Source organism: Tyto alba, unplaced genomic scaffold, assembly GCF_018691265.1.
Source record: "Tyto alba isolate M040663 unplaced genomic scaffold, T.alba_DEE_v4.0 Super-Scaffold_30, whole genome shotgun sequence".
NCBI lineage: Eukaryota > Metazoa > Chordata > Aves > Strigiformes > Tytonidae > Tyto > Tyto alba.
The window spans coordinates 5590616-5604035 of NW_024881305.1; the positions used below are offsets into that span (position 1 = coordinate 5590616).

At 47.2% G+C, this 13420-nt stretch overlaps 1 protein-coding gene and 1 long non-coding RNA gene across 2 annotated transcripts; one reads left to right on the forward strand and one right to left on the reverse strand.

The window, feature by feature from the left end:
- Positions 1 to 3164: 3164 nt before the first annotated feature.
- On the reverse strand, positions 3165 to 7419 carry IL10 (interleukin 10). The gene is made up of 5 exons (XM_009976836.3): positions 7261 to 7419; positions 5785 to 5847; positions 5334 to 5486; positions 4556 to 4621; positions 3165 to 4252 (listed from the first exon to the last, which is right to left on the reverse strand). Exons 1-5 carry the CDS (start codon positions 7417 to 7419, stop codon positions 4163 to 4165), a joined length of 531 nt encoding a protein of 176 aa, XP_009975138.2. The 3' UTR covers positions 3165 to 4162.
- A 3008-nt stretch (positions 7420 to 10427) lies between these two features.
- Positions 10428 to 12817, forward strand: LOC116965582. The gene is made up of 3 exons (XR_004409485.2): positions 10428 to 11001; positions 11451 to 11654; positions 11752 to 12817. It is a non-coding gene; the product is annotated as an uncharacterized LOC116965582 (long non-coding RNA).
- Positions 12818 to 13420: the final 603 nt, after the last annotated feature.

Genomic DNA, 13420 nt, shown 5'->3' on the forward strand with positions numbered 1-13420 from the left:
GCAGAGGGGATGCTGTGTCTGGGGTCTCATCCTGCGGCTCACTCAGCCCTGGTGCGAGCTGGCACGGCAGAGGCAGGGCTGAGCCGAGCCCAGCGCTCCGGCTCTCTGCTCAGCTCCTCGCACCCGCCACTGCTTCAATCAGCTTTCATGTCATGCACAGAGCTCCTGCTGCGATGGCATCACACTGCCATAGTAAAAGACTGGGTTTTGTTGTTTTTTACCCTCCCAGATGCTGATGTTTTTGGCACGTGTTAGTTGACTTTGGGACCCAGAGGGGTCAAGGAGCAGCCTGGCGAGGTGCAGTGAGCAGGGAGCTGGGTGATGCTGGTGCTGTGATGTAATGGTGCCTTGGGAGTCTCAGCTCTGCAAGCTGCCCTCTTGGGGTTTTTTCCCTTTTTTTTTTTTTTTTTTTTTTTTTTTTTTTTAGGCAGGGTGCCCTAGCAGGGAGGGACTGATGTGGACAGGGCTGGTCTAGCAATGAAAAGGTGGCTTGAGGACACAGCCAGAAATGAATCATGGTGATTGTTCCTCTCCTGGAAATGTCATTTCTCCATGATAGATGCTGCCTGTGGTTGCCTAGGCAGCTTCTTCTGGGTTTTCCAGAACATCCTTTCTAAAACTTGTTGGAGATGATACATATGTTTAGTCAGAGGTGTGTTTGCGTGCTGTTGCCCACCAGATCCGTGTCATGATGCAAACATCCCCATGTCTTGGTGACAAGTGGCACAGACTTCTTTGCACGTTGCTTGCATGGCGATCTAGCACTAAATGTCCCCTGGCTCTTGTTTCTCTCCCCTTCGAGCAAACCCGTGCCCCTGGCTGGGAGCACTGCAGCACCTTTCCCCAGTCCCTCCAGCTTCCCAGCCCAGTTTTGGAGCAGCAGAGCTGCATCTCCTCATCGTACCACCTCCTCTCCCTCGCTGATGCCCCTGTGAGCAGGCAGCCATCCCATCCATATTGCTGACTTGCTCTGCCTGCATTTTCTGCTGAATCAAACCACTCCTGTAGCATCAGGTAACTGGAAACCTTCATTCTCTGTACAGCAGGAGGCATTCCACCTGCTTCCTTCCTGTGGTTGTTTTAACCAGAGTGACTGAGCTTTACTGAAAAACTCACCACAGCTGAGCTGACGCTGCCCCTTTCTCCATGCAGCACAGAGCCCAGGCACCAGTTTTGCTCACGAGGTTCCTTGGGCTCCTGCTTCAAGCTGGTGACATGGGCTCTGAGAGCTCTTTCCTGCTTCCCCATGGAAGAATGGTTATTTAAAGGGCATGAAAATAGGTGCAGAGGGATGAGGGGATCATGTGGATCAGATCTGTCTGGGGTGAAGCTTCAAGCAGTGCTCCTAAACGCAGGTTTTACTGGAAGACAAATAATCTCTCAGGACAAATTCAGCAGTTCCACTGACCAATACTAGACTGAAGTCTGGGCAGAATCAGATTTAGAAATTGTTGTATTAACTGAACAAAATCAAAATTTTGTTTCTAATGCAATGAAGAAAGAAACCCCAGGTGTCAGTAAACACCTGGAGTCTGCTGGACTTGCAAGTAAAGGGCTAAAAGCAGTGAAAATGAAAGAGGCTCTAAAGCGAAACAGGAACGTGGCCAGGTACCTGCCAGCGGCTGCCGAGGGTTGCTGGTGTGAGCTGGAGTTTGGAAATGGTTACACTGGTTGAATTCTGTGTTTATTAGTAAAAGAGCTGTAAATTCCCATGTGCATTCCTGCTTGGTTTTGTCCGGGATTCAGCTGCCATGCATATGGATCCGTATGCATAGATACATAATGTCCAGCCTGAGGGAAAGCAAGAGTTTCTGTTGTTAATTTATATTAGTCTAGTTTTTAGCTAGTACCTACTGTCTGCTTTGGGATCAAGGCTTCAGTGTGACTGAGAACAAATGTGAAGTTAAAAACATCTCAGTAGATAAATGGAGGCAGCAGTGCTATCTCCTGCAAATCAGGGGAAAGGAGGCTCAGGGACGCTAGAGCCCTGGTGATTATCGACAACATTCAGGCACCTAACCTGTTATTTAACGGTAAATGCTGCTCTGGAAAGGACAATGGCTGGAACACTTGTTGCAGTTAGAGGCTGAAAAGGCTGGAGTCACCCATAGAGTACCCTGGGGCCGGTGTTTCTCTATTGTAAGAAATCCCTGGCAGGTATTTTGTTCCAGCAAACTGTGTCGGAAATTTGCATTTAAATGTGAGGACCTCAAGGTCTTCTCACTTCCCTGGTCATTAGTGCATGCAACGCACCCTCAGTCGTCCTCCCCCCCTGGACCCGTGCCTGCTGGGCTCTCCCCCAGCACGGTGGCACTGGGCACAGCATCTATGCGCTGGTGCTGATTCACAGCCCTGTTAACAACTTGCAAGAACAGAACAGAGGCTTTATTCACTAGGAGGTCTTTATTAGCAAAAATAAAAGATTTCTTTTCCTCCAGATAAATATGCAAAAGTTCACACAGTGACAGAAGCCGTGGCCAGGGCGCGGTGCCCTCTGCCAGCGCGACCCCCCCAGGAATGTTGCTGCTGATGCTCTTGGCTCTCGCCACAGCTCCTTGCTTCTCCTAAACGCTGAAGTCAAGGCGTTTGGTGGAAAAACAAGTCCACAGTTGGCTCAACAGGAGCTTAACGTGTCCTGGTAAGAAGGTTAATTTAAGTTTTACAGCGTTTGGCTCCCACGCTGCCCTTGAGCCGATGCCACCCGATTGCTTTCAGGAGCAGGAGAGACCCACAGAGCAACATTCCTGCTTTGGGGCTGCCCTTGCACTGGGATAACCAGTTCCCGTGCAGGCAGGCTGCCAGCAGGAATGCCCTCCTGTCACCACAAACGTAAAAATAGAATAAATCAAGTATAAATAGCCTCTCTTCAGTGGTAACTTACAAAGCAAACAACAAACCGACAGTGTTTCATCATATCAGTGCTCTTATACTTCTAAATATTAGAAGCAAATGCCTCTGGGTTATGGTGTTTTCCTTTGGCTCAGAGTCCTGTAGCACTCATGGGGGGCACGCAAGAGAGTGGGGCAAGGCGGGGGGGACACCCCAAAAAGCAGCTGCTCGCAGGGGCACCGAAGCTGCTCTCACTGCAGCCTCCCCCCCCCCAGCACTTGGCTGCTGCGGCTCCTCCTGCGCAGGGTTGGAAATAATCCAAATACTGTCAGTGCTGCATGCAGCTTTATGAATTTGAATGCAAATTACCCAAGCCACCTTAAAATGGTGGTTAATTAAATATCTTCTAACTTCTAAAAGGAAAAACACCCCAACAAAACAGCAAGTCAAACCCAATCAAAGACTGGAAAATAGTAAGATTAACTTTTGAAAGTGCAGAGTGGCTGACCCAGCAGCTCTGGAAGTCCATCATTAGTAACATTTAAATCAGGTTCTATTAGAACCAAACATTTCCTTTCTACTACTATTTTTTCCTTTAATCTGGACTAATATATAGACTGAAGTCTAGAGGTGGGATTAACTGATCTGTTGCTGTGGCATGATTGCAGGTAGTTCATGGGAGTGCAGGTCCTCCTCCACGTTGTTTTCCATGCACAGGTAAAAAAAAAGCCTTTGGTTACATTGATGGTTATTTTGCTCAGTGCAAGGCCATGGAATAATTTTGAATATTTCAGTGTCTAATTCCAATCACAGAACTAGAGACAGTGACACAAAAACATTTGATGGCATAAATAAATAGAGGAATAGAGCATGAGGAGACCGCTCGCTTAAAATTAAACTTTGCTGGACACAGAGCTAAGATTGCTCCCGCTCAGGTGACTGTGCTCAGTGAAACTGCACTCAGAATAAACTCTGCTCAGTAGCTGCTCCCCAGAAGAATGCTGCTTTGGGTGTTTTGAAGCTATGAATAAAATAGCATTATCATAAACAGTATTAAAATATTGAACAATAAATAGTATTTTACAAGCTCATCACACTTTTCTTCAAAACATATTGTAAACATAGACACTGAGGTAACAGAAGTAATAAATATTAAATTCAGTTGCTTAAAAAAATAACTTTTAAATATAATACTAAACTAGAAGTTATTGACCTGTAATTCTTGACTTGAACCCTAGGATAACTTAATCTGTCATGTGTTTTTGCAGCCTAAAGTGATTTCTGAAAAAATAGCAGGATTTTGTGCGAAAGATGCAAACCAGGGGGGGTGCTTTCAATTCTTCTTCATCAGCAAGTACTCTTCGATGTAGTTGATGAAAATGTCAAACTCTCCCATGGCCTTGTAGATTCCGTTCTCATTCATCTGCAGGTGAAAGCCAAGTCTGTTTAAGTCTGAACGTGACGATACACCTGATGTACAATCGCTAGACATATTCTCCTTCCACTGACATCTCCAGCTTTGCTGCTCAACCCCTCAGGGGAACCCGCCAGCTGCTCCTTGGAGCATCGCTCCCTGAATTTCTCCTCATTAGGTATTTATATAATTAAAGACTATTTTGGATTCTGTTCTCTGTACTAAATTGAAGCTGGCAGTATAATCTACTGCCTTGCCTGGGATGGCGGGCTCCTCCCAACGTCAGCGCAGCCGCGTGAGCGGGGACCTTACCTTATCGAACGTCTCCTTAATGTGCTTTATGGTTTTGCTCCTCTTCTCGCACGTGAAGAACCTGTGCTGCAAAGAGACAAGACCAACGGCTTCAACCACACGGGTTTCCTTCCCGGGGCAGCGCGGCAGCTGCTCTCCCCTCCTCCTGCCCTTTGTCACTGCCACCTCGCTGCTCTCCACCTTCCCCTTCCCCATCTGCGGCCATGGGGCTCTCTGCGGCAGCAGCTGCGGCTGCTTCACACCCTGTCCTGATGGAAGGAGCCCAGCGTGACCCAAGCCCGGACCCCCAGCCCTTTCCTGGCCCCGGGTGAGAGCGGCCCCACGGTGCTCCCTGCCTGGGGCAGCGTTCGTCCCGTCTGACTCGGGTGATGGGGTCACGGCCGCACCAGGAGCCGTTTCGGGAGGCGGCGTTGCAGAGCCACGCTGCTCCGGCACCCAGGTAAGGGGAGGACCCTCTGCCCTCCCTCCCCTTATCTCTTCAGCCAGACCCCCTTTTGTGGGGATGGCTGCAAATAAGTGGGGCTCTCAAACAGAGCCTCTGAATTATTATTTAACTGATGAAAGCTGGGAGAGCAGGGGCTAGGAGAGACCCCATCCTCATGGGGTCCGCCAGCCCCTTCCTGCCCAGAGCCCTGCTCCTCTGCACCATCCCAACACCTGTGCTGCAGCTCCTGGGGAGACCCAGCACCCGCTCCCCACCCTGCTGCTGGTCTGGGACTGGCCCTGCTTTGCCGGAGCACTGATTTCATCCCACCCTGCGATGCTGAGCCTCACTCACACAGTGCCTCATCATTTTCTTCAGGCTCAGCAGCATGTTGCCCAGGTCGCCCATGCTCTGCTGGTGGTGGGTGCTGGTCCTCATGGCGCTGGGCAGGACCTCCTCCATGTAGAACTGCATCATCTCCGACACCGACTGGCACCCGAAGCTTCCCTGGGGTGAGAGGAGGTAACCACGTTAGGGCTGGTCACCAGCGCCGATGTGCGTGGGTGTTTTTAAAAATCAGAATTGCGGTGGTGGTCAGAGCGCTCGCGGGGTGTTAGCACCGCTCGCTGCGGCTGCGATGGGGGGGAACCACGCGTCAGCCCTGCCGCAGACACACGTGTTCCTGCTTGGCTGGAGAACTGTCCTTGTCTGACAATAGGAAATGCCCCAATCTGCTTCCTTTTTTTGCAAAACACTGGCCGGAGGATGAAGGATAAGGGAGTTAAATGAGAATTATAATTCTTACCTTAAATTCATCCAGCAGTTCAGAGCTGAGCAACTGGATGCTAAGTTCATCGTCTTTTGATTGCTGTAGAAGGATGCAATGGAAACATGAGCTTTACTCAGACAGGCAGTGAATGTTGGTTTTCCCTTTGCTTTACCAAATGATCGCTTTGCTTGTTTGCACTTGTGGTCTCACTGACGCGAAGGAGAAGAGCACCCAGCACACGTGCGCATTGCTCAGTAACACCAGATACGGGAGTCACCAACATTTTGGTCCGTAATCTTGCAGTGCAACTACCGTTAGGTCAAGACAGCAAGATAATGAAATCACAAACTTCAGTACCAGCAATCTCGTTAGGGTGAAGCTCCTCCTGCCGCTGCCAGCGCTGCACGCTCGCTGGAGCTGCAGCGGGAGTTTCTGTGAGTGCTGATGCAAACCGCCCCGCTCTCCAGGTAGGTGTCAAGGTCATGGCAGCCCCTGGCAGCGAGACATCCACCCCAGCCTGCCTGCCCGTGGGCTCGCCAGTGCAGGGAGGTTTCATTCCCCTGGTTTTGTTTTCTCTGTAAGTCTCCAGTCAGCAGGGAAAAGGGATCTGCAGAGGGTGTTTGTGCCTCTGGTGCACCGTCAGCTCTGGAAGAGCAGGGAGCTGCAGTGGGGTGGGCTGGCACCACCCAAAGCATCACCCCCAGGGCACCAAGGTACTTCAAGGCTTCCCTGAGAGGTTACAAATATTCCTGCCCAGCGTTAACTGGGAGATTTACAGCAAGATTTAAATCTAAAGTCTTGTCTGTGTTCGTTTGACAATAAATAGAAGCCATAGCATTATCCTGAGATTTAATCTGGAGAATTATCTTGTTTTATTGCTAAAACACACTGATATTAACTAAAATAGTATCGAAGATGTGACCAACCATCTCTATCAGTACTGATGCAATGATAAATGATCTGAGGATGTCTTGTGCTGCTTTCTCAGCAACCCCGAGAGTCCCATTAGCTGTGCTGCAAAGCAGTGACCTTTTACGGGCACCGAAGCAAGTGCTAGTTACTGTAGCGTTTCTCCAGTCATAAAATACCATGTGCAGGCTTTTGTGGTTCTGTCAAAGAAAAAGTCTGTAGCAAAAGTTTTCCCTTTTCATCTAGCATTGTCTTCAGAGAGGCTGTACATTGTTGCCCAGAAGAAGGAACTATTCCCTTCATATTAATTCAGCGAATAATTTGCTCTGCAACACTTAAGGGGAACTCTGGCTAGTAAGGTTCACAAAGATTCATTATGAAATCTCTTGAGTTCATAGTAACTCAAACTAGGAAGAAAACCCTTGCATGTTGTCTCTCAGTAAGCAGTGAAACTGAACTTGTCTTGCTCACCCCCATCAGCTGTAACACAATATACGACGAAATCATTTCTGCTGGGAGGAAGCTGTCTTCCTCCTCATCCAAATCACTGAACTTTGCAGAAAAAGCAGAACGAGAAGAAGAGACCAGCAGGGTTATACTTACAAAATAATCCTTAATTTCCTCAAACTTGATCCTCAGCTCTCTGAGCTTTGCAGGCAGGAGCTCGGAGAAGTGGAGGCAGCTGGGCTGGGCGGGGGAGCTGCGGGCAGGCAGGGTGCTGGTGGCCAGGAGCAGCAGGAGCAGGGCTGGGCAGGGCGGCATGCTGGGCGAGCGAGCTGCGAGCCTCTCTGGCCAGCCCACCTCTGAATTTCACAGGAGGGTAGAAAGCAGATCTGTAGCCTTCACCTTGATGGAGCCCCTAATTTATACTCTCAAAACATCGCTCAATTTCCTCTCCCCATTTCCTGGCGAGCAATATTGGGGTTTTAAGTCATTCATTAAACCCAAATGTCACTTGGGTTTCCCGTCAACTTGGGTTTCCTGTTCTCTTGACCCCCCTCCTCTCCTCACACCCCATCAAATATTTTGTGCTTAGACTCTGCATTTTTTTTTTCATTGCTTGCTTCTTGTAAATTTAAATGTGGCTAAAGAGGAAAGCTTCAGATATAATGTGAAGAAGAAAAGGTGCTGTGTGAGGTTAATTCTGCATTCTCAGAGTTACATTTTTTTTTTTTAGATGAATGTCCTATTGTTAGGGGAAAAAAAAAGTGTTTCTATTTTTAAACCTCTGTATCAACCCTGCACTTAGGATCCCCAGCACCATGCATAATTCAGCAGCATTGCTTTTAATCAATCTGTACAAATACACTGTCTCCTCCTTTGGTATTCTAATGCTATACTGCAAATGCACATAATAATCTTCAATCTTAATTTTTAATTTTTTTTTTTTTTTTTTCAGTTAGCACATGAAGTCAATGTGAATTTTCACCGCCTTCAGCAAGCTCAAGGGCGATGCTCCCAAACTTCAGCTGGTGGTGTGCCTGCCTGCTAACGGGATTAGTTCTGGGCTGTGCTGGGATGGGGTGGAGGAGCCCAGCCCGGCTGGGATGTTGCTGCTCAGGTCCCTCGGGGCTTGTGCCCGGTGGCTCACCCCTGGCAGCTGGGTGGGAGCGGGGTTTGTGCCATGGGAGCCTTTGCTTTAACATTGTTCTGTGGTGGTAAAGTGTATAAGCAGGACATGAATATTCAAGTTTCTGGCTTTTTAATCCTATTTGGTTTCCTAGAAATGGACAGAAGCCCCATGCAAACAACCCGGTGCTGATTCTATGAACTGGGTGTACTGTGTTAACTGAGACTTATTGTCCCAGCTCTGATAAAATGACCATTTCAGAGCTGAAGATAATTCCTCTGACGTCTCTTGTTTTCCGATTTCCTCTCTTTCATATTCTCTTGCCATATATATATATTAGTACACACACCCCTGCTTCCTTTTGATAGAGATTTCACTGAAGAATTTGACAATCTGTTATCTAAGAAAGAGAAAGTGGAGATGAATTTGGCCTTTCTGAAATCAGGTTTTCTCTGAAAGATCACGTGTTATTTTGATATAGTGCACTCTTCCCAGCCTGCCTCCAATACGTTACTTTGGACAAATCACTTCAATTTTCATTTGCTTCACTGCACTGAACTTCTTTTAAGTTGAATTTGCAAACCTCTGTAAAGGAACTTGTTGAAAAAAAAAAAAGCTATAAAAATGCAAAAAATTGTTTATTACTGTATATTTAGTTTTTTTTTTTTATTTATTTATTTTATTTTTAGGAGCAAACCAGGAATGTTTGGTGTGCGTGTGTATGAGTAAGAGTAAAGGGGATGAAACATTAGTAACTGAAGGGTTTGAGGCGGAGACAATGTGGGATTTTGTGTTCTGATTTGTTTTTCTTTTGTTGTTGATGTTGCCTCTTCCAGAGGAGATGAGGAAGCCGCTCCTGGTGAATCACTCCAGGCACACTAGTTTATCCGAATCACAATGTGTGTCATATATTTACTGACCTATTTTTCTTCCCCAGCTCTAACACAGCCGTGCGTTTTTTCCCCTTGACCGCCAGCAGAACCTGCGAGAAAGGAGACGAGCGAGCAGCAGCAGATGGCTCGGACAAAACTGAGTGGTTTTAAACTCAACCCCTTTCCACTGGTAGGATCCCACCTTTCTCCGCTTCCCCCTTGGTTCCCACCCTGGGAGATTTTTTTGCTTATTTTGGATTAACTCGAATCTGCCACGGGTAGATAGAGCTTCACTGCCAAGACCTGGACAGCTGTTTAAGTTTCATCAGGGCATCAAAACCGATGTGGCAAGGTCAGTGGGTGTGATGCTGGCGGGAGCTGGTGCCCCGGGGTGAGTCCGTGGGCAGCCCCACCCTGGCCCAAAGCTGGAGCTAAACCCATTCCCTTCGGTGATGGATGCAGCCCCAGGCATTTCTCTGCAAACTGGGCCCCACTACCAGCCAAAGCTGTAGGTTGACGTGCTGGTATTTTTGTGGGATGCAAAGCAAAGGGTCTCTGAGCCCTCGGGAACCTCCTTCACGGTCAGCAGGAGCCGATACAGCAGCGGCACAGTGCCGGGAGCCCTCCTTCCTTCCTGCCGAGGAGCTGAGCTCTCCTTTCCAATTTTCTTTTACTTTGAGCAATCTGTGGGTCTCCATGAAGTCATTTCAGTTTGACACCCGGAGCGTGCAGAGCGGTTTTGAGTCTTGTGCAATTCCCTCCTTGTTTTGGAACCAGGTTTGTTTTTTTTTTTTTTTTTTTTTTTTTGGTACAAGCGTAAGCCAGATGTGTCCATTCCACAAAGGAAACTCTGACCTGCGCACAAATGATACTCTGCTGTGTTTACCTGTATTTCCTTTGCCATGTCAGAGATCTTGACGGTGCAGTTTCGCTCTGACTCACTCGTGCTTACTGCTGTGGAAATGCATTGACTCTGCAGTACTACGAAGTGGTTGCATGAATGAATAAAGCACCTTTTCCTAAAGAGTGTCCGGGGGACGTGGGTGTATTTCTAAACCTTTAGGAAACAGCTTTCATGTTGCCAAGAAGATCGTTTCAGGAAGGAAAGTGTATTACTCAAAAGCCATTCAAACACTTTTACCCCACCTCCCACAACCCTAAGAGCTGCACATTCACAAGAAATACTCATCAAGACAGCAGAATTGTGTTTCTGCAGTAAACCAGAGGCATATAGGCAAATTCTTTTTTTCCCACAGCGTGGCATGTGGAAAAGTTTGTCCTAGACGTGGCAGACCCTGCACAGGTAGGGCCTGGGCTCGGTGGTCTTCAGAGGTCCCGTCCTCTGGAGCAGGCTGGCATCTCACACTTCTTATTAAAAGGGCTGTCTATGTGTGTAGCTTTTTTTCTGTTGGCAAGATTTTATGTGGGCAGGTTTTTACATTTTCTTGCCTTCTTGGTCTCTGTCATTGTTTTTGGACAAAGGAACATTGTGTGTTTTCTGCACTATCTATCCTAGATAGAGGTTGGAGGATCCCCTGGATTTCCAAGCTACCATAATGGTAGCCATCATTTCTTTCTCTCCTTTTTGAAAATCCCCCATTTTTCATCCCTTCACATTGGGAGATCTGCTGGCAGTGACGCTCTAGGGGAAGCACAGACTTGGTGGCCTTTTATTCACCTTGTGTGAAGAACAGTTTTGAAGCAATGGCACTTGCTCTCTCGGCAGCCCCATCGCTGATGACTAACAGTTCCTGATGGGTGAAGCATAAAGTGGACTGCTTTTTTTTTTTTTTTAAGAATACTTTTGCTGGCAAGGCATGACGTCGGATTTTTCACTTCTGGAAACCTGCTTTCTAGCACCCTTGTCGGAATTTGCGATGTGAGTCATATCGACCTCAACAGGTAAATCCCAAATTACTCTTTGGAAATTTAACCAATGTCATTGGTTTGTCTTGTAACATCTACGTGTCCAGTAATAGGTTGCTAATCATGAATAGAAGACATTATTGTGACCTCTAATGTGACTTCTAATATGACATAGAGAGCGCTTTACATAAGAAGTTTTTAGCAGGTCCAGAACTTCCATTTTATCTAAACCAAGCTGTAATTGTCACCTAAAAGCATCAAGTAATGGAGACTTCCTCCCATCTGTAGCTTCAGTGCTTTGGTGACTAACTTAACTGGGAAATGTTTGCACTTTTTTAATCACATATATAAAACTCCCAATATTTGGAAGTCTGCTGCAGCCTATAAGGCAGAGAGATAATAACATCCCTATTTAATATCCTGCCCTTGGATTTCAGGGTGCCCTCTGCCAACCTAGAAGAGCGAGCTGTGCTTTTTTTCCCCAGGTTTCCTGCACTTCACCATTTTGAGCCACTCTGCGAGGGGTGTGCAGAGTCAGGGTGAGGTTGGTGCTGCTGCGATACCTTCTTGTCGCTGGGTCTTCCAACGAGCCCATTGATGCAGCGTCAGACCATCTGCCCGGTGGATGATGCTGCCCTCGCCCATGTGGGGCTATTTCCTTCTCCGCAAGGGAGCACTTACAAACAAAGGTGTTAAGACGTTTCTTCTCTTTTCTTTTCTCCTGAAATAAGTTGCTGGCAGGGATTTTCCAATGCTCACAGCCCTGTCCTGTTTCTCTCCTTACAGAAACCGATGACATCTCGGCATTGGCATTTCAGGGAGTGGGGAGCGCGTGCTCCAAGTGAGCGGGGAGGATGAACGAGGCTTTCTCAGATGAGTTTGTTTGCACATAAGTTAAGAAGTAGAAGTATGCAAAAAAAGCTGAATATATGGTCCATTTTGACTTGCACAAATATCTATTTCACTGCCTTTTTTTTTTTTAGCATCCTACAGAGGCAGTGTTGAGCAATTCCTGTCTTGAACAGGTCATTTCACAAGTGCTGTTTTGATGGGTTTCTTTTTTCTAGTTTTGTTTTTACTGGGGTGTGTGGATCTTCTGGAGAATATTGTCTTTGTCATGATTTAGCATCAACACTCTGACCAATAGTACAAATACAAACTACTTACAGTTATGAATGGTCAAAAGACAGAAACTAGTTATCACGGTTTGAGAAATCAGATAATGCGAACCAGCTGCTTGGAAGCGTAACGTGACCGTCAGGGTGAATTACGGAGGCAACTTCACTCACTTTCCACAGCAGCATCAGGCCCTTGGCCTGAAACCAACCATCAGGCTGGGTCACTCACGTGGTGGAGTTTTGGGGTGTTTTTTTGCCCGGTGCTGAGCAGCTCATGCTGCGGGTTGAGAAATCCCGGGGTTTCTTTTCCACCCCCCAACACACAGATAAGCACGTGCCCCGGCCGGCGGTGCCGCACGTGACGGCGGGTCATCCCCGCTGCTGCGAGGGATGCTGCAGCATCCCCGGTGCTGCCGGGGGACTTCTCGTGTGCCCCCGTCATGGTTTCTGCTCCCAAACCACTAGTGTGAGAACACCACGGCCCCTGGGACTCCCCTGCGAGCCACGCCGCACAGGCTGCAGCCCGGGTTCTGAGCCGGTGCATTACTCAACCAGAAAAGAAATATTGATGGTCACACAGGCTGTATTCAAATCTGACGTTTCAGAGGCCCCTCTGAGAATCCAGGGCAAAGGGAACAAGTTTCATGGTGTGGATTCCCAGAATAATCATCCCGTAGACTGCTGCTGACATCGCTGCCCTTTCAGAGAAAAATGCAATAAAATAGAATTGCTAGAAGTTTGGGGTTTTTTTTTTGGTTTTGGTGTGGCTTTTTTTTTTTTTTTGTTTGTTTGTTTTTTTGTTTTGTTTTGGTTTGGGTTTTTTTTTGTTGTTGTTGGTTTGTTTTTGTTTTGTTTTTTCCTGTTCAGTTTGTTTGTTTTAAGTTGATGAATTTCTAGCTAACAGCCTCAGCACAGGGTGCACATCCAGCTGTTCCATGAGTAGGGGGAGGAAGAGTAATCTTAGCTTGATCTCACCTACATAAGCAGAGTTTTTTGATTAAAAAATGATCCATCAGATATGCTTTTCAGATGCTTCAGAGGGTTTTAAGTATTTTGTTTATAACTGTACTTCTGTGTGCTCAGATCCCCATCCAGTTTTCTTTTATTTATTTATTTTTTTAGAGAGAGAGCAGCTGATGTAACCTGACTGTTTCTCCTGTGAGGTATCTTAACTACAGAGACCCAAAGGAAAAGTGATCTTGAGCTATGAAAGCAGTAGGGTTTACCAATCGAAAAGCTATTACTGAAATCGCATTGCTCCCAGGGGTACAGCCTGCTTCCCTCCGTGGGAGCTGGGCTGTCTGCTCCCTCCTGCTCAGCACAGGTCTCGCTTGTGC

Bases quoted from the DNA above. Each gene is read 5' to 3' on its own strand.
- IL10 (XM_009976836.3), bottom strand. From the start codon at position 7,419: ATGCCGCCCTGCCCAGCCCTGCTCCTGCTGCTCCTGGCCACCAGCACC. The intron at 5,848-7,260 runs GTAAGTATAACC...ATCCTTCTACAG, and splicing joins AGGAAATTAAGGATTATTTT to CAATCAAAAGACGATGAACT. The intron at 5,487-5,784 runs GTAAGAATTATA...CTCTCACCCCAG, and splicing joins AACTGCTGGATGAATTTAAG to GGAAGCTTCGGGTGCCAGTC.